This window comes from Elephas maximus, chromosome 11, assembly GCF_024166365.1.
Source record: "Elephas maximus indicus isolate mEleMax1 chromosome 11, mEleMax1 primary haplotype, whole genome shotgun sequence".
Lineage (NCBI taxonomy): Eukaryota > Metazoa > Chordata > Mammalia > Proboscidea > Elephantidae > Elephas > Elephas maximus.
The window spans coordinates 111,622,845-111,644,117 of NC_064829.1; the positions used below are offsets into that span (position 1 = coordinate 111,622,845).

General features: G+C 55.8%; 1 protein-coding gene across 2 annotated transcripts in view; it reads left to right on the forward strand.

Moving 5' to 3' along the window:
• Positions 1–21,273, forward strand: part of FCGBP (Fc gamma binding protein) — a 47,346-nt gene that overhangs the window by 14,669 nt on the left and 11,404 nt on the right. Inside the window, exons 7-14 of one of the 2 annotated variants that reach the window (XM_049901632.1) lie at positions 3,119–3,711; positions 6,932–7,517; positions 11,345–11,544; positions 12,082–12,235; positions 15,052–15,389; positions 16,539–17,112; positions 17,683–18,299; positions 18,831–19,374. In XM_049901632.1, the coding sequence (XP_049757589.1) occupies positions 3,119–3,711; positions 6,932–7,517; positions 11,345–11,544; positions 12,082–12,235; positions 15,052–15,389; positions 16,539–17,112; positions 17,683–18,299; positions 18,831–19,374 (3,606 nt within the window). The remainder of the gene's footprint in view (positions 1–3,118; positions 3,712–6,931; positions 7,518–11,344; positions 11,545–12,081; positions 12,236–15,051; positions 15,390–16,538; positions 17,113–17,682; positions 18,300–18,830; positions 19,375–21,273) is intronic. The other variant, XM_049901633.1, reaches the window with a different exon arrangement.

A 21,273-nucleotide genomic window follows, 5' to 3' on the forward strand; every position in this document is an offset into this window, starting at 1 on the left:
AGGTGCTACTTTTACAAGGGGTCTGGCCCCTTCTCCTGTTCTCCTCAGCCCCACGTGGCCCATTTTGCTCATTTGCATCTGCTTGGCCCTTTGGGCAGTCCATCTGAGACCCTTGCTAGGATGTGGGTGCAGGAATGCCCTCAGACATTTTTGCTTGTCTATAAAAGACGTTTGAAAGACCATGCATAGCAGCTAATTCTTGAAAAATTTTAATTCATGATTGAAATATGAAACACGTATTCAGAAATGTGCACACGTCATAAGTGAAGAGCGTGATGGATTTGCACCAGGAGAACTTCAGCAGTATGCACTCCCTTCCCTGTTTTTAACTTACCAGCTTTAGTTTTTCATCCAAAGTGTGAACAGTTGCAAAAGATACACTTTCCAGAAAACGGTAATGTTTGACTTGTTACAATCTTTTCATTACGGAAATTTTTGAACATACCCCAAAGTACGGAGAGTGGGATCATGAACCCTCACTCATCCATCATCTAGTTTCCACGATGATCAACAAAATGGTGACATCTTAAAATAAAGTTGTTAGTTGTCGTAAGCCACTCTGGTTAACATACCCAATGGATACACACTACACAGTAGTACGCACCAGTGCTAACAGGCCTAAAGATGCGTGATAAATACACGAAACCTCACATCATTCCTTTTTCTCCTTTAACTTCTATTCATTCATTCAATAAATGTTTACTGAGCACCTGCTGGATTGCTGGCACTGTCCTAGGCACCAGGGGTGTGATAGTGGAGAAAACAGAACGGGCTTGCATCACATTTGCGTTAGTTCCCTCAGCCGCAGCTAGAGCGTGGCCACGCCCAGAGTCAAGGACTGGCCATTGACAGTTTGTCACAGCCCTCTGCCACAAACATACACACGTGTGAATACCAAAACCCAATTTGTTGCCAGTTGAGTCCATTCCAACTCACAGTGACCCTATAGGACAGAGTAGAACTGCCCCATAGGGTTTCCAAGGAGCACCTGGTGGATTTAAACTGTCAGCCTGGTGGTTAGCAGCTGAGCTCTTAACCACTGCGTCATCGAGGCTCATGTGAAAAGGGTTTATGAATTTTTGTGGAAATTCCTGAGACCATAATTCTCTATGTGTTTAAAATAAAGAAAGAAATGTGTGGGGTGAGTTCTTATTGCAAGTATCATTAGTACACAATTGATAAAAACATTAAACCCAAAAAGTAAAATGTACTGGAAAGTCATCTCTTAGTGAGATGGGTGAGGCTCCAATAGGCCGTGTACGTTGTCAGGATGAGACCGGGTTCGGTGTCAAGTCTAATCGTATTTTTAGTTTTCACAGCTATGATGTTAGTAAGTGAGTGGAATGGAGGGTGTTTTGGTAGAATAACGTCACTCCATCCTTTAAACCCTGAGTTGCGGGGAAGACAGTAGCAGAGCGAAACACCATAAAACTTGTTTTCATGATCTGTGAGCAGCAGCAGATTCTGTTATGGCCCGTTTGGGTTTTGGTGGGAGCAAAGAATTAGAACCCATAAGGATTACCCCTGATGGTGCAACAGTTAAGCCCTTGGCTGCTAACCGAAAGGTTGGTGGCTCGAACCCTCCCAGCGGCTCTACTGGAGAAAGATCTGCTCCCATAAAGATTGAAGCCTAGAAAACCCCATGAGGCAGTTCTACTCTGTCACGTGGGGTTGCTACGAACATGAGTTAGAGACTGACCCAGTAGCACCCGACAACAACAGCAATTAGTCATTCCTTTTCTCTACCCCGTACCAATATTAGAAAGTGTCCATTTTGAGTCCCTGGTGGTGCAAATAGTAAACGTGCTCCACTGCGAACTGAAAGGCTGGAGGTTCTAGTCCACCCAGAGGTACCTCAGAAGAAAGGACTGGCAATCTGCTCCCAAAAAATCAGCCTTCGACAACCCTGTGGAGCACAGTTATGCTCTGATGCACGATGATTCATCATTCATTGTCTCCACACCCACCCCAATATTTGAAATGGTCTGTTTATGTCCCTGGACGTTTTCACACCCCAGGGCAGCACACCCCGTTGAGATTCAGGATGGGTGGGGGCGCCTTTCTCTTCTGTAAAGTGGGAGAAGCGCGCTGTGTAAGCCACAGTGGTGGAAAAGAAGAGCAGCTCCACCACAGGTGCGTTCGCAGGCCGGTCATGTTAAGAGGAACACAGACAGTTACAGCCAGCACTTGTGTGGCTCACCCCCTACATGGCAGACTCTGTTCTAAGGGCTTTTTGGTTCTCATTTAATCCTCGCAACCACCCTGTGATGCAGGATCGTTCCTCCGCCCTATTACAAGACGAGGAAACTGAGCCACAGAAGTGTTAAGTAATTTGCCTGAGGTGTGTGGTTTGTGCCCAGGCAGGCTACCTCCTGAATTTATCCAAATCAGGGTCTCAACTGTGTCATTCCTTCCTGTTGGTAGCCCTGAGCTCTCCTTGGTTCCTGGGCCTTCTTTGGTGTTCCGTGGCTTGTAGACAGTCTCCACGTGGTGTCTGTTTTCGTGTGTGTGTGTGCGTGTGTGTGCGCGTGTGTGCGTGCGTGTATGCGTGTGTGTGTGTGTGTGTGTGTATTTTAGTCTTTTTATAACTCAGAAGTGATTAGGTTTAGGCTCCACCTTACACTGATATGGCCTCAACTGATTGGTTGATTACATTTAGTTTACTTTATGAAAGGCCGTCACATCACATTACATCATGTCACGTAACATCACAGAAGGTCATCTTCTCAAGACCAACCGATTTCATCACATGTAACTTCATGGCAGCAACTAGTCTAGTGTTTGGCCAACAACTGAGAACCATAGCCTAGCTAAGCTGACACATAAAATTAACCATCACACGTAGCCACTAGTCACATGTGGCTACTGGGCACTTGAAATGTGACTAGTTTAGCTAAGAAACTGAATCTCACTTTTATTTAATTTAAATTCATTTAAATAGCAGTAAGTGGCTTGCTGCTACCGTATTAGACAGTGTAGATGGAGCCTTGACTGGGTTCACGTTTAGAGTTCTGTTGTGTGGTTTGAGGAAACCGCCTGTCATGTAGGCTGGAGGGACTGGAACTCGGGGAGGGGAGCAGGGACTCTTTGTCAGATCTGATGGCCCTTCTCCCTGCAGCACCCAGCTGCCCACCCAACAGCCACTACGAGGCCTGTTCCCAGGGTTGCCCACTATCCTGCGGAGACATCCCGGTGCCCAGGGGCTGTGGCTCGGACTGCGTCGAGAGCTGCGTGTGTGACGAGGGCTTCGTGCTCAGTGGCGAGTCCTGCGTGCCCCTGGCCTCCTGTGGTTGCGTGCACCAGGGCGCCTACTACCCACCAGGCCAGACCTTCTACCCTGGCCCGGGCTGCGAGTCCCTCTGCCAGTGCCAGGAGGGCGGCCTGGTGTCATGTGAGCCCTCCTCCTGTGGCCCACATGAGGCCTGCAAGCCGTCTGGTGGCATCCTGGGCTGTGTGGCTGTGGGCTCAGCCACCTGCCAGGCATCAGGAGACCCCCACTACACCACCTTCGACGGCCGCCGCTTCGACTTCATGGGCACTTGTGTGTACGTGCTGGCTCAGACCTGTGGGGCCCGGCCTGGCCTGGGCCAGTTTACTGTCCTGCAGGAAAATGTGGCCTGGGGCAATGGGAAAGTCAGCGTGACCAAGGCAGTCACTGTCCAGGTGGCTAACTTGACCGTGCGGCTGGAGCAGAATCAGTGGAAGGCCAAGGTGAGAGCAGGGCAGAGAGCCGGGGGAGAGGTCCTGGGACGGAGGGTGCTGTGGTGGGGTGTGGGCAGCAGTGCCCCTGGGGGCAGAGGGCACAGAGCTCAGAGTGTGGGAGGCAAGGGATCTTCCAGGAGAGGGGGTGCCGGGCAGACCCTGGCCGGAGTGGGGAGCCAAGGAGGGAAAAGGCCTCAGGGCCTGGGCCTGCCCCCAAGTGGCTCAGTCTCCCCTCTCTCTGCCCCTCGGGCTTTCTTTTCTCTCTGCCCCTAGGTCTCCCCTCTCTCTGCCTTTCGGTCTCTCCTCTCTCTGCCCCTCAGTCTCCCCCTCATTCTGCCCCTTGGTCTCCCTTCTCTCTGCCCTTCAGTTTCCCCTCTCTCTGCCCCTCGGTCTCCCCACTTTCTCTGCCCCTCGGTCTCCCCACTTTCTCTGCCCCGCAGTCTTCCTTCTCTCTCTCCCCCTCGGCCTTCCCTTTCTCTGCCCTCAGTCTACCCCTTCGCTGCCCCTCAGTCTCCCTGTCTCTCTGCCCTTCAGTTTCCCCTCTCTGGCCCTCAGTCTCCCCCTTTCTCTGCCCCTTGGTCTCCCCCTCTCTCTGCCCCTTGGTCTTACCTCTCTCTGCCCTCAGCCTCCCCCTTCGCTGCCCCTTGATCCTCCCCTCTCTCTGCCCCTCTGCTCCCCTGTCTCCCCCTCTCTGCCCCTCGGTCTCCCCCCCTCTACCCCTCGGTCTCCCCCCTCTCTGCCCCTCGGTCTCCCCCTCTCTCTGCCCTTCAGTTTCCCCTCTCTGCCCCTTGGTCTCCCCTTCTCTCTCCCCCTCGGTCTGTCGACCACGTCCTCTGCGCTTGTGCAGCTCCACCCTCTTTACCACCTGGGTCCCTGCCTCTGCCTGCGCCCTGGTCTCCCAGCCAGTGGCAGCGCATGGTACAGTCAGGGGTTGGGCAAGTCCAGGGGCAGGAAAGGTCCAAGAACAGGGAGCAAACAGTGTGTGGGTGCTGCCAGCCCCAGCTGGTCCCGTCACCCCCTTAGCAACAGTAATAACAGCAGCAGCAGCAGCTAGTTTTTATGGCTGACCTCAGACCCTGTTGGCTGCTGAGCACTTCATGTCCACAGGGTCATCTGTTCCTCATAGCAGTAGCTGGAGCTCCCATGATTTCCTTTATTGTTTAGACAGGGAGGTCCCATCACAGGACCAAATGCCCCTGCAAAGGCAGGACTTGAACCCAGAACAGCCTGCCAAGGAGCGCCACGCCTGACCCTGTGCTGTTCAGCTGTGCTTTTCTGACTTTATGTGGAACCAAAAAACCCCATTTGCTGTCAAGTTGATTCCAACTCATTATGACCTTGTAGGAAAGAGTAGAGCTGCCCCATAGGATTTTCAAGGAGCAGCTGGTAGATTCGAACTGCTGACCTTTGGGTTAGCAGCCTGAGCTCTTAAGTACTGCGCCACCAGGGCTCCTTGTATGGAAACAACCAGGCATTTTCGTTACACTAGAGGGGCAACGTTAGGGTCGCTGTGAGTCGGAGTCGACTCAATGGCAACAGGTTGGAGGGACTGCCCAGCGGATCCCAGTAAAATGCAGGGATGTAGCCATTGTCCTAGTGGCAATACTGACCATGGGAGTGCTGATAAGCAACTGACTTTACCAAGTGCTCACTATGCACGGAACAGACATTAAATGACTTAATATATTCCTGAATATATACCAAGCTTCTAGAATGGCACCTGGAAGGTATTAAAAAGACAAAAAACAAACAAACAAAATTGCCATTGAGTCGATTCCGATTCATAGCAACCCTGTAGGACAAAGTAGAACTGCCCCATAGGGTTTCCAAGGAGCGCCTGGTGGATTCGAACTGCCGACCTTTTGGTTAGCAGCTGTAGCTCTAGCCACTGCACCACCAGGGTTTCCCCAGGGCACATAGTAAACCCTAAATAAGCATTAGTTGTCCATATTCTTGTTATTTGCACCCCAATGAGTCCCCCAGCTTCCCTCTGAGATGGAAACAATTATTATTCCCAGTTATCAGATGAGGAAACTGAGGCCCAGAGGTGAAGTCACTTGTCTTTAACCATGACCCTGCTCTGCTTGGGAGTGATGGCTACTGACTGTGTGTTTTTAGGAGACTCAGCCAGGAGCGTGGCTTTCTCCTGCCTTCTCCCCTGAGTCTTCACACCTCTGAAAAAAATCCAGTCCTAATCGTGTCTGGGATAAGGAAGGCCCAGCACACGTGTGGGAGTCCCGGGGCGGTGCATATGGCTAAGTGCTTGACTACTAACTGAAAAGGTTGGCTGTTCACACCCATCCAGAAGCTCGCTGGGAGGCAGGTTTGGTGATCTGCTTCTGAAGTCACAGTCTCGAAAACCCCATGGAGCAGTTCTACTCTGGACACACGGGGTCGCCACGAGTCGGAGCAGACTCACAGCGACTCACAGCAACAACAGTCAGCATGTTAATTAGGGGTAGATTTCAAAGGCTCCAACTGAAACTGTTATTCCTGACTCATGGGTTTGAAGTTCATTTCCCTGGGAATTCAGCCAGACTTTCCACCCCTGGACACTCAAAGGAAAAACCCTTCCCAAAACCAAAAATACAAACCCACTGCTGTCGAGTTGATTCTGACTCATAGCAACCCTATAGGACAGAATAGGACGGTCCCATAAGGTTTCCAAGGAGCAGCTGGTGGATTCAAACTGCTGACCTTTTGGTTAGTAGCTGTAGCTCTTAATCAGTGTGCCACCAGGGCTCCAAAAATCCTTAAGGCCTGTTTAATAATAACGATAATAATAATAAATAAATAAACTTCCCTCCGGAGCTAATCTGATAATAGCGAATGTGCCTAAAGGTGTCCTTCTGTACCAGGCAGTTTTCTCAATGCTCTACAAATATTTCATCCTGACAACAACCCATTATCTCCACTAGACAGATCAGGGAAAAGAACCACAGAGTGGCAGGTGACCCACCCAAGGTCTCAGAGGTAGAGAGGGCAGAGCTGCGTTTGAACCCAGGCAGGTGGCTCCAGGGTCAGTTGTTGCATTGTAAACCACCGCATTCGACTGTGGACAAAGGATTGCTGGGAAAGTTGTTATTCCTTTGAGACCTTGTTATTATACCCATTTTATACATAGGGAAACTGAGGCCCAGAGAGGTGAGGCTACACAGACCCTCAGTGTCAGGCAGGGGCTTAAATGAGGATCTGCCTCCTCTGAAGCGTGGCCTCTCCCACCTCCCAGGTGGATGGCGTGGACATGAAGCTGCCCGTGGAGCTGGCCGAGCGCCGGGTCCGAGTCTACAAGCACGGCTCGGACGCGGTGATTGAGACTGACTTCGGCCTGCGTGTGGCCTATGACCTCCAGTACTACGTGCGGGTCACCATCCCAGGCAACTACCACCAGCAGCTGTGTGGCCTGTGCGGGAACTACAACGGGGACCCCAAGGATGACTTCCAGAAGCCCGACGGCTCGCAGGCGGGCAACCCCAAAGAGTTCGGCAACTCCTGGGAGGAGCTGGCGCCCGGCTCCCCGTGCCTGCCCCCCTGCCAGCCAGGCGGGGACTGCGGCCCCACCGAGGAGTGCGCCCCCGAGCTGCAGAAGAAGTACCAGCAGGAGCAGCTCTGCGGGTTCCTCGCCAGCCCCAAGGGGCCGCTGGCCGCCTGCCACCGGCTGCTGGAGCCCCAGGGCCCCCTGGAGGAGTGCGTCTTTGACCTCTGCCTGGGCGGCGGGAACGACAGCATCCTCTGCAGCAACATCCAAGCCTACGTGAGCGCCTGCCAGGCTGCGGGAGGCCACGTCCAGCCCTGGAGGACCGAGACCTTCTGTCGTGAGTGAGGGGCGGGGAACTGGAGACCAAGGGTGGGGGCTGGGGGAGGCCGAGGGGCGGGGAACTGGAAACCAAGGGCGGGGGCTGGGGGAGGCCGAGGGGCAGGGAAGGGGGAGACCGAGGGGCAGAGAAGGGGGAGACCGAGGGGCAGAGAGAGAGGAAACCGAGGGGCAGAGAGAGAGGAGACTGAGGGGCAGAGAAGGGGGAGACCGAGGGGCAGAGAGAGAGGAGACTGAGGGGCAGAGAAGGGGGAGACCGAGGGGCAGAGAGAGAGGAGACCGAGGGGCAGAGAGAGAGGAGACCGAGGGGCAGAGAGAGAGGAGACCGAGGGGCAGAGAGAGAGGAGACTGAGGGGCAGAGAGAGAGGAGACTGAGGGGCAGAGAAGGGGGAGACCGAGGGGCAGAGAGAGAGGAGACTGAGGGGCAGAGAGAGAGGAGACTGAGGGGCAGAGAGAGAGGAGACTGAGGGGCAGAGAAGGGGGAGACCGAGGGGCAGAGAGAGAGGAGACTGAGGGGCAGAGAAGGGGGAGACCGAGGGGCAGAGAGAGAGGAGACTGAGGGGCAGAGAGAGAGGAGACTGAGGGGCAGAGAGAGAGGAGACTGAGGGGCAGAGAAGGGGGAGACCGAGGGGCAGAGAGAGAGGAGACTGAGGGGCAGAGAAGGGGGAGACCGAGGGGCAGAGAGAGAGGAGACTGAGGGGCAGAGAGAGAGGAGACTGAGGGGCAGAGAGAGAGGAGACTGAGGGGCAGAGAAGGGGGAGACCGAGGGGCAGAGAGAGAGGAGACCGAGGGGCAGAGAGAGAGGAGACTGAGGGGCAGAGAGAGAGGAGACTGAGGGGCAGAGAAGGGGGAGACCGAGGGGCAGAGAAGGGGGAGACCGAGGGGCAGAGAAGGGGGAGACCGAGGGGCAGAGAAGGGGGGGACTGAGGGGCAGAGAAGGGGGAGACTGAGGGGCAGAGAGGAGGGGGAGACCGAGGGGCAGAGACAGGGGAGACCGAGGGGCAGAGAGAGAGGAGACTGAGGGGCAGAGAAGGGGGAGACTGAGGGGCAGAGAGGAGGGGGAGACTGAGGGGCAGAGAGGAGGGGGAGACCGAGGGGCAGAGAGAGGGGAGACAGAAGGGCAGAGAAGGGGGAGACTGAGTGGCAGAGAGGAGGGGGAGACCGAGGGGCAGAGAGAGAGGAGACTGAGGGGCAGAGAGAGAGGAGACTGAGGGGCAGAGAGAGAGGAGACTGAGGGGCAGAGAAGGGGGAGACCGAGGGGCAGAGAAGGGGGAGACTGAGGGGCAGAGAGAGAGGAGACTGAGGGGCAGAGAAGGGGGAGACTGAGGGGCAGAGAGGAGGGGGAGACCGAGGGGCAGAGACAGGGGAGACCGAGGGGCAGAGAGAGAGGAGACTGAGGGGCAGAGAAGGGGGAGACTGAGGGGCAGAGAGGAGGGGGAGACTGAGGGGCAGAGAGGAGGGGGAGACCGAGGGGCAGAGAGTGGGGGGAGACCGAGGGGCAGAGACAGGGGAGGCCGAGGGGCAGAGAGAGAGGAGACTGAGGGGCAGAGAAGGGGGAGACTGAGGGGCAGAGATGAGGAGGAGACTGAGGGGCAGAGAGGAGGGGGAGACCGAAGGGCAGAGAGAGAGGAGACTGAAGGGCAGAGAGAGGGGAGGCTGAGGGGCAGAGAGGAGGGGGAGACTGAGGGGCAGAGACAGGGGAGGCCGAGGGGCAGAGAGAGGGGGAGACTGAGGGGCAGAGAGGAGGGGGAGACTGAGGGGCAGAGAGAGAGGAGACTGAAGGGCAGAGAAGGGGGAGACTGAGGGGCAGAGAGGAGGGGGAGACCAAGGGGCAGAGAGGAGGGGGAGACCGAGGGGCAGAGACAGGGGAGACCGAGGGGCAGAGAGAGAGGAGGCTGAGGGGCAGAGAAGGGGGAGACCGAGGGGCAGAGACAGGGGAGACCGAGGGGCAGAGAGAGAGGAGACTGAGGGGCAGAGAAGGGGGAGACTGAGGGGCAGAGAGGAGGGGGAGACCGAGGGGCAGAGACAGGGGAGACCGAGGGGCAGAGAGAGAGGAGACTGAGGGGCAGAGAAGGGGGAGACTGAGGGGCAGAGAGGAGGGGGAGACCGAGGGGCAGAGACAGGGGAGACCGAGGGGCAGAGAGAGAGGAGACTGAGGGGCAGAGAAGGGGGAGACTGAGGGGCAGAGAGGAGGGGGAGACTGAGGGGCAGAGAGGAGGGGGAGACCGAGGGGCAGAGAGTGGGGGGAGACCGAGGGGCAGAGACAGGGGAGGCCGAGGGGCAGAGAGAGAGGAGACTGAGGGGCAGAGAAGGGGGAGACTGAGGGGCAGAGATGAGGAGGAGACCGAGGGGCAGAGAGGAGGGGGAGACCGAAGGGCAGAGAGAGAGGAGACTGAAGGGCAGAGAGAGGGGAGGCTGAGGGGCAGAGAGGAGGGGGAGACTGAGGGGCAGAGACAGGGGAGGCCGAGGGGCAGAGAGAGGGGGAGACTGAGGGGCAGAGAGGAGGGGGAGACTGAGGGGCAGAGAGAGAGGAGACTGAAGGGCAGAGAAGGGGGAGACTGAGGGGCAGAGAGGAGGGGGAGACCAAGGGGCAGAGAGGAGGGGGAGACCGAGGGGCAGAGAGAGAGGAGGCTGAGGGGCAGAGAAGGGGGAGACTGAGGGGCAGAGAGGAGGGGGAGACCAAGGGGCAGAGAGGCGGGAGAGACGGAGGGGCAGAGAGGAGGGGGAGACTGAGGGGCAGAGAGGAGGGGGAGACCGAAGGGCAGAGAGAGAGGAGACTGAAGGGCAGAGAGAGGGGAGGCCGAGGGGCAGAGAGGAGGGGGAGACTGATGGGCAGAGACAGGGGAGGCCGAGGGACAGAGAGGGGGGAGACTGAGGGGCAGAGAGGAGGGGGAGACGGAGGGGAGAGAGAGAGGAGACTGAAGGGCAGAGAAGGGGGAAGACTGAGGGGCAGAGAGAGAGGAGACTGAAGGGCAGAGAAGGGGGAGACCAAGGGGCAGAGAGGAGGGGGAGACCGAGGGGCAGAGAGAGAGGAGGCTGAGGGGCAGAGAGACGGGAGACTGAGGGGCAGAGAGAGGGGGAAACTGAGGGGCAGAGAGAGGGGAGACTGATGGGCAGAGAGAGGGGGAGACCGAGGGGCAGAGAGAGGGGAGACCGAAAGGCAGAGAGAGGGGAGACTGAGGGGCAGAGAGAGGGGAGACCGAAGGGCAGAAAGAGGGGAGACTGAGGGGCAGAGAGAGGGGAGACCGAAGGGCAAAGAGAGGGGAGACCGAGGGGCAGAGAGAGGGGGAGACCGAGGGGCAGAAAGGGGGAGGCTGAGGGGCAGAGAGGAGGGGAGACAGAGGGGCAGAGAGAGGGGAGACTGAGGGGCCGAGAGGAAGGGGAGACTGAGGGGCAGAGAGAGGAGAAGGCCGAGGGGCAGAGAGAGGGGAGACTGAAGGGCAGAGAGGGGGAGACTGAGGGGCAGAGGCGGGGAGACTAAAGGGCAGAGGATGGGGAGACTGAGGGGCAGAAAGGGTGGAGACTGAAGGGTGGCGGGGAGACTGGGGGCAGAGAGGGGGGAGACTGAGGGGCAGAGAGAGGGGGATACTGAGGGGCAGAATGAGGGGGAGACTGAGGGGCAGAGAGAGGGGAGACTGAGGAGCAGAGGGAGGGGAGACAGGGGCAGATAGAGGGAGAGACTGAGGCTCAGGAAAGGGGGAACCTGAGGGGCAGATAAATGGGAGACTGAGAGACAGAGAGAAGGAGAGGGTTAGGCACAGAAGGGGCAGACCCTAGACCCTGCAGCCCCTTCCCTCTGGGGCTCTGACTGGCACCCCTTTTCCACAGCAATGGTGTGCCCCCCTCACAGCCACTACGAGATCTGCGCGGACACCTGCTCCCTCAGCTGCTCAGCCCTCAGTGCCCCTTCACAGTGCCCAGATCTGTGTGCCGAGGGCTGCCAGTGTGACCCCGGCTTCCTCTCTGACGGCCAAGCTTGTGTACCCATCCAGGACTGTGGCTGCTACCACAACGGTGTCTACTACGATGTAGGAGCCCTACACCCCTCCCCTCTACCCCTTGGCCCCTTGGCCTATTCCCTATTCTCTCAGCCCCACAAAGGTCTCTCCCACCCACCCCTTCTTCTGTTCTCATACTGCTCCCCCCGCTCCCAGCTCCAGCATGTCCTGTCCCACCTGGATCCCTCTCAGCCCCTAGTTTTGCTCTCTCTGGTCTACCCTCCACATGGCAGTGGGAAAGACCTTTCCAAATATGACCATGGACCCTGTAGCTTGAACCTCTCCCCTGGTTCCGCAGGTCAAGTTTGGGTCTCATATCACAGGTCTGGGCAAAAATGTCACTTCCTCAGGCCACCGCTGACCACCAAGATGCGATTATGCCTCTCAGTTATCCCTGCCTCTGACTCCCTTTGCTTTTCTCTCTTGCTCTCTCACAGTCAGTCCTTTTCCATTCACCCGCATGTGTAGTTGTCTAAAGTCTGTCCCTTGCCGGGCTGTGAGCCTCTGTGACGGCTGGCACCCTGATGGCCGTGGCATCCCTGATGGCCATGCTCTCTGTCCCCACAGCCAAATCGGACGGTACTCATTAACAACTGCCAGCAGCAGTGCGTTTGCCACCCGGATGAAGGTCTGGTGTGCCAGAACCACACCTGTGAGCCCCCGGCGGTGTGCCAGCCCGAGGAAGGTGTCCTGAGATGCGTCAACAAAGGTGCTGTGCTAGGTTGGTGCGGCTGGGGATGGAGGACAGGGACTCTGGAGCTGAGGGGTGCTGTGATCTTCACAGAGGACAAAGGCTGAGGTCTTGGACCTGGAGACCCAGAGGCAGAGAACCTCTAGTTGGGGAGGCGGCGACCCTTAGGGTGGAATCTTGGCCGCGGGGACCCTTGGAGCTAGGTTTCCTGGGGCAGATATCAGAGACCCTCAGTGTGAGGCAGTGATAGGCAGGCTTTTCCAGTAAAGGGCCTCACAGTAAACATTCAAGACTTGGAGGCCGTACGGTCTCTGTCACAACTACTCAGCTTTGCCTTTGTAGCATGAAAGCAGCCATCACCAAAATGTAACTGAACCAGCATGGCTGTGTTCCAATAAAACTTTACACAAAAAAAAAAATGAATAGAGGAATTAACATATTTGGGGATCCACAAAGATGTCTGTCCTGAAAGTCAATAATCTTTTTTAAGATGCATTCCCTACCTTCATCAGGTCCGTATTCTGGTGGACCAATGCAGACTATAAAAAAAAAAACCAGGCAGCCACCCCACCATAGTTTGCTGAGCACTGGTGTGTGGGATTAGGCTCAGAGCTTCAGACACCAACGCCAAGGGACAGGGTAGACTGGGGGCCCTGGGGACAGGGAAAGAAAGCACAAAGTTCTGAGTTCTTGGGGAGATTTCCAGGACAGAGGGCAGAGATTCCACCAAGGCTGGGACCTGGGAGACAGGGAGCCCCTCAAGCTGAGGATCAGAGATTTCTAGGGATACAGACATGGGACCGCCCCCCCCAAGACTAAGTTGGGACACAGAATCACCTCCTGGGGCTGGTTTCTGAGGGTGAAGGGCAGAGAGCCCCCCAGGGCCAAGGTAATGGGACTTCTAGAACTGAGAGGCAGGGGGACTGAGACCCTCGGGGCCCATGGGCAAGATGAAAGGGACTTCCAGGGATGGGGATGTCTGCAGTCAGGGTCCAGTGAGGAGACGGAAACCACACAGTGAACACGGTGAATACTGGTTGCTGTCAAGTTGACTCTGACTCGTGCTGAGCTCATGTATTTCAGAGTAGAACTGTGCTCCATAAGGTTTCAAGGGCTGAGCTTTTTTTGTTTTGTTTTTGGAAGTACGTCACTAATCCTCTTTTACGAGGAGCCTCCGGGTAGCCTTGAACCTCCAGCCTTTCTGTTCACAGCTGAGTGTGTTAACCACCTGCACCACCCAAAACCAGAAACTAAACCCATCGCCACTGAGTCAATTCTGACCCCTAGCGACCCTATAAGACAGAGTAGAACTGCCCCAGAGAGTTTCCAAGGAGCACCTGGTGGATTTGAACTGCTGACCTTTTGGTTAGCAGCCATTGTGCCACCAGGGTGTCCACCCAGGGACTCTGTAATTTGAATAGGGAAAGCTGAATATAAAGTATTATTTACTCGTAATAGGGGATCTGGAAACCCTGGTGGCATAGTGGTTAAGTGCTACGGCTGCTAACGAAGAGGTCGGCAGTTCGAATCCGCCAGGCGGTCCTTTGAAACTCTATGGGGCAGTTCTACTCTGTCCTGTGGGGTCGCTATGAGTCGGAATCAACTCGATGGCAGTGGGTTTTTAATAGCGGATCTACAACTGAGGGGTAAAGAGAATGCAAATGAGTACAAGAGTAGCAGATACAGAGGTCAGTCCCTATCTCAAGGGCTAAAGCAGAGTACCAAGGGAAGGGACCATTTTGGAAGAGGGACCCCTACCCTGAGGCAGAGATTCAGACCCCACTGGAAAGGGTGTGGCTGTAGCTCACGGAATGGCAGAGAAGTTTGTGCAGGCTGGAGCTGAACTACTAACCTAAAAGTTGGCAGTTCAAACCCACCATCGGCACTGCAGAAGGAAGGCCTGGCAATCTGCTTCCATAAAGGTTCCAATCAAGAAAACCCTATGGAGCAATTCTACTCTGTAACACACGGGGTTTCTATGAGTCAGAATTGACTCGATGACAGCAGGTTTGGATTTTGGGGTTGGAGCTAGCACCCAAGGGGGTGCTGCTGAAGCTTGTTGGGAAACAGCCTCCTGGGCACTTGAGTGACTTGCTGGGAAGCCAGGGCTGCTGGCCCCCTCACACAGCAAGAGCAAGAGAGAAGGTCACACTGGAAGCAGGAGCCCTTTCCTCCTGGAGTGACCCTCCAGCGCCCTCTCCTGACAAAGGTTAACACCTTGGGGTAATTTGGAGCTAGCTGAGAGGTAATAAATTGATAATTGACACAGAGGGAAAGAGGAGAGAGTTTTAAGGCTGGGGTCATAGACACGGGAATTGCAGGACATGGGGTGCAATGATGCTAGGGAAAGGGTTTTAGACACAGAAGTCCTTGGGGCAGAGTCTCAGAAATGAGACCCCACAGCCTCTGTCTCAGATGCAGCCACTTGGGGATGGAGTCTTATCCAGAGGGTCCTCAAGCCATGAGACTTAGATACAGAGACCTGAGAGTCAGGGTCTCAAACATGATCAAGCTCTTGTATCTCTTGGTCTCAGATCTAGTTTCCTGGGTTGGGATCACAAGCGAGGGGACTCTGGGGCTTGGGTCTCAGTTGCAGGGACCTGTGATGCCTGGATCTTGGACACAGTCCACACAGCCCTGGTGTCAGATGTGGGGGAACCCCGGGGCCTGAGTCTCGGGCACGGCAAAATGTAGGTCCTGGATCTCAGATATGAGGACCCTGGAACCCAGGTGTTGTCTGTGGTGACCCTCAGAGCCAGGGTTCCTGGCACAGACTTGGGCAGGTGCGGAGATCAGCTGGCCTTAAGCTGGGCAGTTCCTCAAGATTCTGTCCCCTCTGCCCCCAGACCCATGCCATGGCGTGACGTGTCGGCCACAGGAGACGTGCCAGGAGAAGGGTGGCCAGGGCGTGTGCGTGCCCAACTATGAAGTCACATGCTGGCTGTGGGGCGACCCACACTACCACTCCTTCGACGGCCGGAACTTCGACTTCCAGGGCACCTGCAGCTATGTGCTGGCAGCAACTGACTGCCCGGGGGTCGATGCCAAGGGCCTGACACCCTTCAGTGTCATCACAAAGAATGAAAACCGGGGCAACCCCGCTGTGTCCTATGTGAGGCTCGTCACCGTGACTGCCCTTGGCGTGAACATCTCCATCCACAAAGGCGAGATCGGCAAAGTGCGGGTAGGTCCAGCAGGATGGCTCCCTGAGCCCCACACCCGGGTCCTGCAGGCTCAAGGCTCTCTGCCTTCACCTAGGCCTGGGACAGAAGGGTGACTGTAACGACAATAATTACAGCAAAAACATCACCCTTCCGTTGGGAATTGAATTGAGCGAGTCCTGTACTAAGGGCTTTAAAGGAGGACTTCAAAACTTGCTTCTTTAGAGAGACCTGGATTTGAATCCAGGATCTCCTTCTTATGAGTTGTGTGATTGCTTTCCTCATCTGTGAAATGGGGATTGTAGCAGGCGACATCCCACAGCAAGGTAGCGCATGCAAAGTGCTCAGTTCAGGGTCTGGCCCAGGTAAGCACCCAGTGAGTGAAGGGACAAATGAGAAGCCCAGAGACCTGTATGAAGAGACGGTCTCAGGGAGATGAAGGGGGAGAGGGGGGACCACCCTTTCTGCCCAGGAAATGAAGGTGCAGGCTGATGGCAGCTCAGAAGGACAGAATAAGGTATGGAACAGGGTCAGCACTCAGTCAACAATGCTGAGTGAGTGGAACGGACATGCAGAGACTTGGAGATACTCAGAAAAAGCAGTGAGGAGAGAGGCAGAGACAGTGAGTCAAAGAGACAGAGAGAGAGAGATGAAGCTATGCAGTGAGACCCAGAAAGAGAGCTGGACCCAGATATGAGAGAGACCTAGAGAGAGGGAGATTCAGAGAGAGCACGAGAGAGTGAGAGAAAGCACAAGAGAAAAAGAGCATGTGAAAGATGTAGGGAGAGAAAGACCCAGAAACAGAGATGAATCTGGGTAAAGAGAGAGACCTTGGGAAAGACCTAGAAAGAGAGAGACAGCCAGAAAGAGAATGCAAAGAAGGACAGACAGACAAGCTCAGGGGGGTGGGGTCGGGGGCAGAAAGAGAGCTGGATGCAGATAAAAAGAGGCAGAGAGAGAGAGACCCAGGAAAGGAAGTAGAATGAGGTTTCAGTCCCCAGAACAGGGCCTGGACCAGAGCTGACACCCATGTTTGTCAAATGACTACACAGCCATCAGTCATGAGGAAGGCCTTGGCAGCTGCTGCCCCAGCAGGAAGGGTGAGGTTGCAGGGGACCAGAGATGGGGCCTCCTCCCTGGAGTGACACTTGTTGGCCTCCCTTTCTCCCCAGGTGAACGGTGTGCTGACAGCATTGCCTGTCTTGGTGGCTGGCGGGCGGCTGGCAGTGACCCATGGTGCATCGAAGGCGGTGCTGACGGCAGACTTCGGGCTGCGGGTCACTTATGACTGGGACTGGCGGGTGGAGGTGACGCTGCCCAGCAGCTATTACAGCGCGGTGTGTGGGCTCTGTGGGAACATGGACGGCAACCCCAGCAACGACCAAGCCTACCCCAATGGCACACTGGCTCCCTCCATCCCTGTCTGGGGCGGCAGCTGGCGAGCCCCAGGCTGGGACCCACTGTGTTGGGACGAATGTCGAGGGTCCTGCCCAACGTGTCCCGAGGACCGGCTGGAGGAGTACGGGGGCCCCAACTTCTGTGGACCCCTGGCCCCTGGCACAGGGGGCCCCTTCGCCACCTGCCATGCCCACGTGTCACCTGATAGCTTTTTCAAGGGCTGCGTCCTGGACGTCTGCCTGGGCGGTGGGGCCCATGACATACTTTGCCAGGCACTGGCCGCCTATGCCACAGCCTGCCAGGCCGCCAGGATCACCATCAAGGACTGGCGAGAGCAGGCCGGTTGCAGTGAGTGCTGGGGGAGTGTGCAGGGGGTGGGGGCGGGGAAGCCTGGTTTCACTCTGGAGCCTCTGGGTCTGTTGGTTTCTTAGCTTCCCCTCTCCCTGTGTCTGTCTCTCTGTGTCTCTCTCCTGTCTCCTGGTGCTTCTCTCTGTGTCTCCCTTTGATTCTTCTTCTCCACCTGGGTCTCTGTTTATCTCTTTTATCCTGTCTTGCTCTGTCTCTCTCCCTCTTTCTCTGTCTCTCTCTGGGTCTATGTCTCTGTCTTCCTCTCGTCTCTCTCTCTCTCTGTCCGTGTCTCTTGCTCTGTCTGTCTTGATCTCTCTGTGTTTGACTTCTCTCCCTCTCTCTGTCTCTCCCTCTTTGTCTATCTCTCTCTCTGCATACTCTGGTCCAGGCTTTGGTCTGGCCCAGGTCCCCACTCTACTTCTTTTTCTGAGTCTTTGTCTCTCTCAGTGTCTCTGGGTCCAGTTCTCTTTCTGCCCCACCCTCAGCCCCCTGAGTGTGTCTGTCTGTCTGTCTGTGCTCAGACCCTGCCCCCTGACAACCTTCTGTCTCTCTTGCTCCTTCTGCCCACAGACATCCCCTGCCCTGACAACAGCCACTACGAGCTCTGTGGCCCACCCTGCCCAGCCAGCTGCCCATCTCCCGCACCCCTCAAGACCTCAGACCCATGTTCGGGCCCCTGCACTGAGGGCTGCCAGTGTGACGAGGGCTATGTGTTGAGTGTTGACCACTGTGTCCCCCTGGATGGAGGCTGCGGCTGCTGGGCCAACAGCACCTACCACGAAGCAGGCAGCGAGTTTTGGGCTGATGGCACCTGCTCCCAGTGGTGCCGCTGTGGGCCTGGCGGTGGCTCTGTGGTCTGCACACCTGCCAGCTGTGGGCTGGGTGAACAGTGTACCCTCCTGCCCTCAGGCCGGCATGACTGCCAGCCCGTCAGCACAGCTGAGTGCCAGGCTTGGGGCGATCCCCACTATATCACCCTGGATGGGAAGCGATACGACTTTCAGGGAACCTGCGAGTACTTGCTGAGCGCGCCCTGCCAGGCACCGCCCAAGGGGACTGAGAACTTCACCGTCACCGTAGTCAATGAGCACCGGGGCAGCCAGGCTGTCAGCTACACCCGCAGTGTCACCCTGCACATCTACAACCACAGCCTGACCCTCAGTGCCCAGTGGCCCCGGCAGCTGCAGGTGAGGAGGGCTGCAGGCCTGCCCTGGGGCTGCCATCCCCTCAAGCACCTTTCACTTCTTCAGGAGGGGCATGCTGGATGGGTTCAGAGCACAAGTTTTGGAGCTCAGTGGCTTGGAGTGGTGGCTTCCCCCTCTCTGAGCCTTAGTTTATTCTTCTGTAAAATGTATCTAAGAAAAGTACCTGCTTCAGAGGACAGTGGGAGAAACCAGTGACACTGTATCTGTAAATGTCCGGTATTGGGTCTGTGAGGGAGAAACCATTCAGTTATGTAACCACTTTTTTTTTTTTACCATACTTGGCATTGTCATTATTAACTACTAGGGCAGACACTGTAAATGACCACAGATGGGAGGGTCAGCTGAGAATTTAAGAGCTTATGATATTTATTTTAGTTATATTGTAGTGATTATTACTATCTCCAAAATTATTCTTACTATTACAAGAGGGGAGGTCCCTCTGCTAGTAGGTGTTGGAGCCGGGATTCGATCCCAGGACCCCGCCGGTCACCCTGCTCCCGTCTGCGCCCGCAGGTGGACGGCAAGCGTGTGGCGCTGCCCTTCCAGCTGGACTCGCTCCTACGCGTGTACGTGAGCGGCGCCGACGTAGTGGTGACCGCTGCCAACGGGCTCTCCCTGGCTTTCGACGGAAACAGCTTGGTGCGCCTGCACGTGCCGGTGGCGTACGCGGGCGCCCTCTGTGGCCTGTGCGGCAACTACAACCGGGACCCTGAGGACGACCTGCAGGCAGTGAAAGGGGACCCTGCAGGATGGCAGGTGGGCGGTGCCGCGGGCTGCGGGGAGTGCGTGCCCGGGCCGTGCCCGACACCGTGCACCCCGGAGCAGCAGGCGCCCTTCGGCGGCCCGGACGCCTGTGGCGTGATCACGGCTGCCGACGGCCCGCTGGCGCCCTGCCACAAACTCCTGCCCCCCGAGCCGTACTTCCAGGGCTGCCTTCTGGACGCCTGCCAGGCTCAGGGCCACCCCGGAGGCCTCTGCCCTGCCTTGGCCACCTACGTGGCAGCCTGCCAGGCCGCTGGGGCTCAGCTGGAGGAGTGGAGGCGGCCGGACTTCTGCCGTGAGTACTGACCCATGAATGGGCCACACAGGAGGGGCGTCCCCACTCCCCTCACGGGTCCACCCTACCTCCCCTGAACCAGGTATCTCAGTCAGAGAGACTCCTTCCCAACTACACCCTGAAATCCTCCGGGTCAGGTGCGCCAGTGGCAGAGAGTTAGATACGCCTGGTCAGAAACCCTTGGTGCTCAGATATCCGTGTCCATAGACTGGGTGAATGACCCTGTAAAGTTACACAGCGGGGTATGCCCGTGAAGGAGTGTCCCTAGTCAGTCCTAGAGAGTTGTATCTGGTCACATGCCCCTAGACTGTTTCACACACTGAAATGTACAAGGTCAGGGACCTCAGATGGGGACACTGATGGTTAGAGACACTGGGTCAGATTTACAGTGGGACACACCTGCTCAGGTATAGCCAGTGTGACTGTCACCAAAATGCACCTGGTTAGACAGAATTGGTCCAATGCCTTCAGTGACATTTGGTTATGTTAATACCTTTCGGTTAGCAGCTGTAGCTCTTAACCACTGCACCACCAGGGCTCCCATAAAACCCAGTACCCAGTATAGAGAAATATAAAAAAAGAAAAAAAAATTTGCTGTCAAGTCGATTCTGACCCATATTGACCCTAGAGGACAGACTAGGACTGCCCCATAGGGTTTCCAGTGAGCGGCTGGAGGGTTCAAACTGCCGACCTCTTGGTGAGTGGCCATATCATTTAACCATTGCCCTACCAGAGCCCCAAAGTCAGATCTCCATAGTCAGATAGTCCTGGTAATCCCCCTCGTTCAGATATCCTTGGTCAAATGTGTCCTGTCAGCTTCACCCAGTCAGAGATACGTGGTCTGAGGCACACACTGACACAAACCATGGCAGGCAAACTCCAACAGATGTGTACCAGGTACACTCGGGCATATTCATATTCCGAGATACATCTGGTCAGACGTCCCCAGTCAGGTTCACACTCTGGGACAGTGGCGTCACTAGGGGGGTGCTGGGAGTGCAGGCTGAACCGGGTGACACTGTCAGAGGGGATGACACCAGAATGATTGTCTATAAAGTTTTCATGGAGTGTTTCAGCAGAAATTTGTTATTTTTATTAAAATATCCCTCTGGTTAGTTAGAACAACAAAAACATTTTTCTAAGGCCAGCTACCATGTATACCTACAAGGCTAAAACTCTATGCTAATTTACTTTTGGAACCTACTAACGTGCTCCAGCCAGAGCTGGCATTATTACCTAGTTACAGTGGCGCTTGGGGTCACATGGCTTCGTCTGCATGCGCTACGAGCACACACTCTTGTTTCTGTTGCTGCCGGTGTTTTTATAATCACCAATTTTGTCAGATTTTCTGGCGTTTTAGCTACGATGTTGTAGTAATTAGCATGGGGGTGACACCAACCCTAGTGGTACAACTGCCCTGGGATACTCAGAGTTGGTTCTAATTCTGCAGTATCCCAGTCAAATATACGTGGTCAAATCCACACAGTCAGATTCACTTAATCTTTAGAAATATATTTGCTCAGATTAACACAGCCTGGTTAGCAAGATCTCATTATGTACCCACCTCCCCACAGATTCCCATACTGAATCCCCCACTCAGATGTACTTGATCAGATACCCCGGTCAGATCCTTGGACAAATTCACTCATGACATACAGCGAGTGAGATTGTTGTTGTTAGTTGCTCTTTGAGTCAATTCTGACCCATGGTGACCCCATGTGTGTAGACTGGAGCTTGCTCCATAGGGTTTTCAAGGCTGTGACCTTTTGGAAGCAGATTGCCTGGCCTGTCTTCCAAGGCACCTCTGGGTGGGTTCAAACCACCAACATTTCAGCTAGTAGTCCAGCACTTAACTGTTTGTGCCACCCAGCCTGACACACAGACTCGCCCAGGCGAATT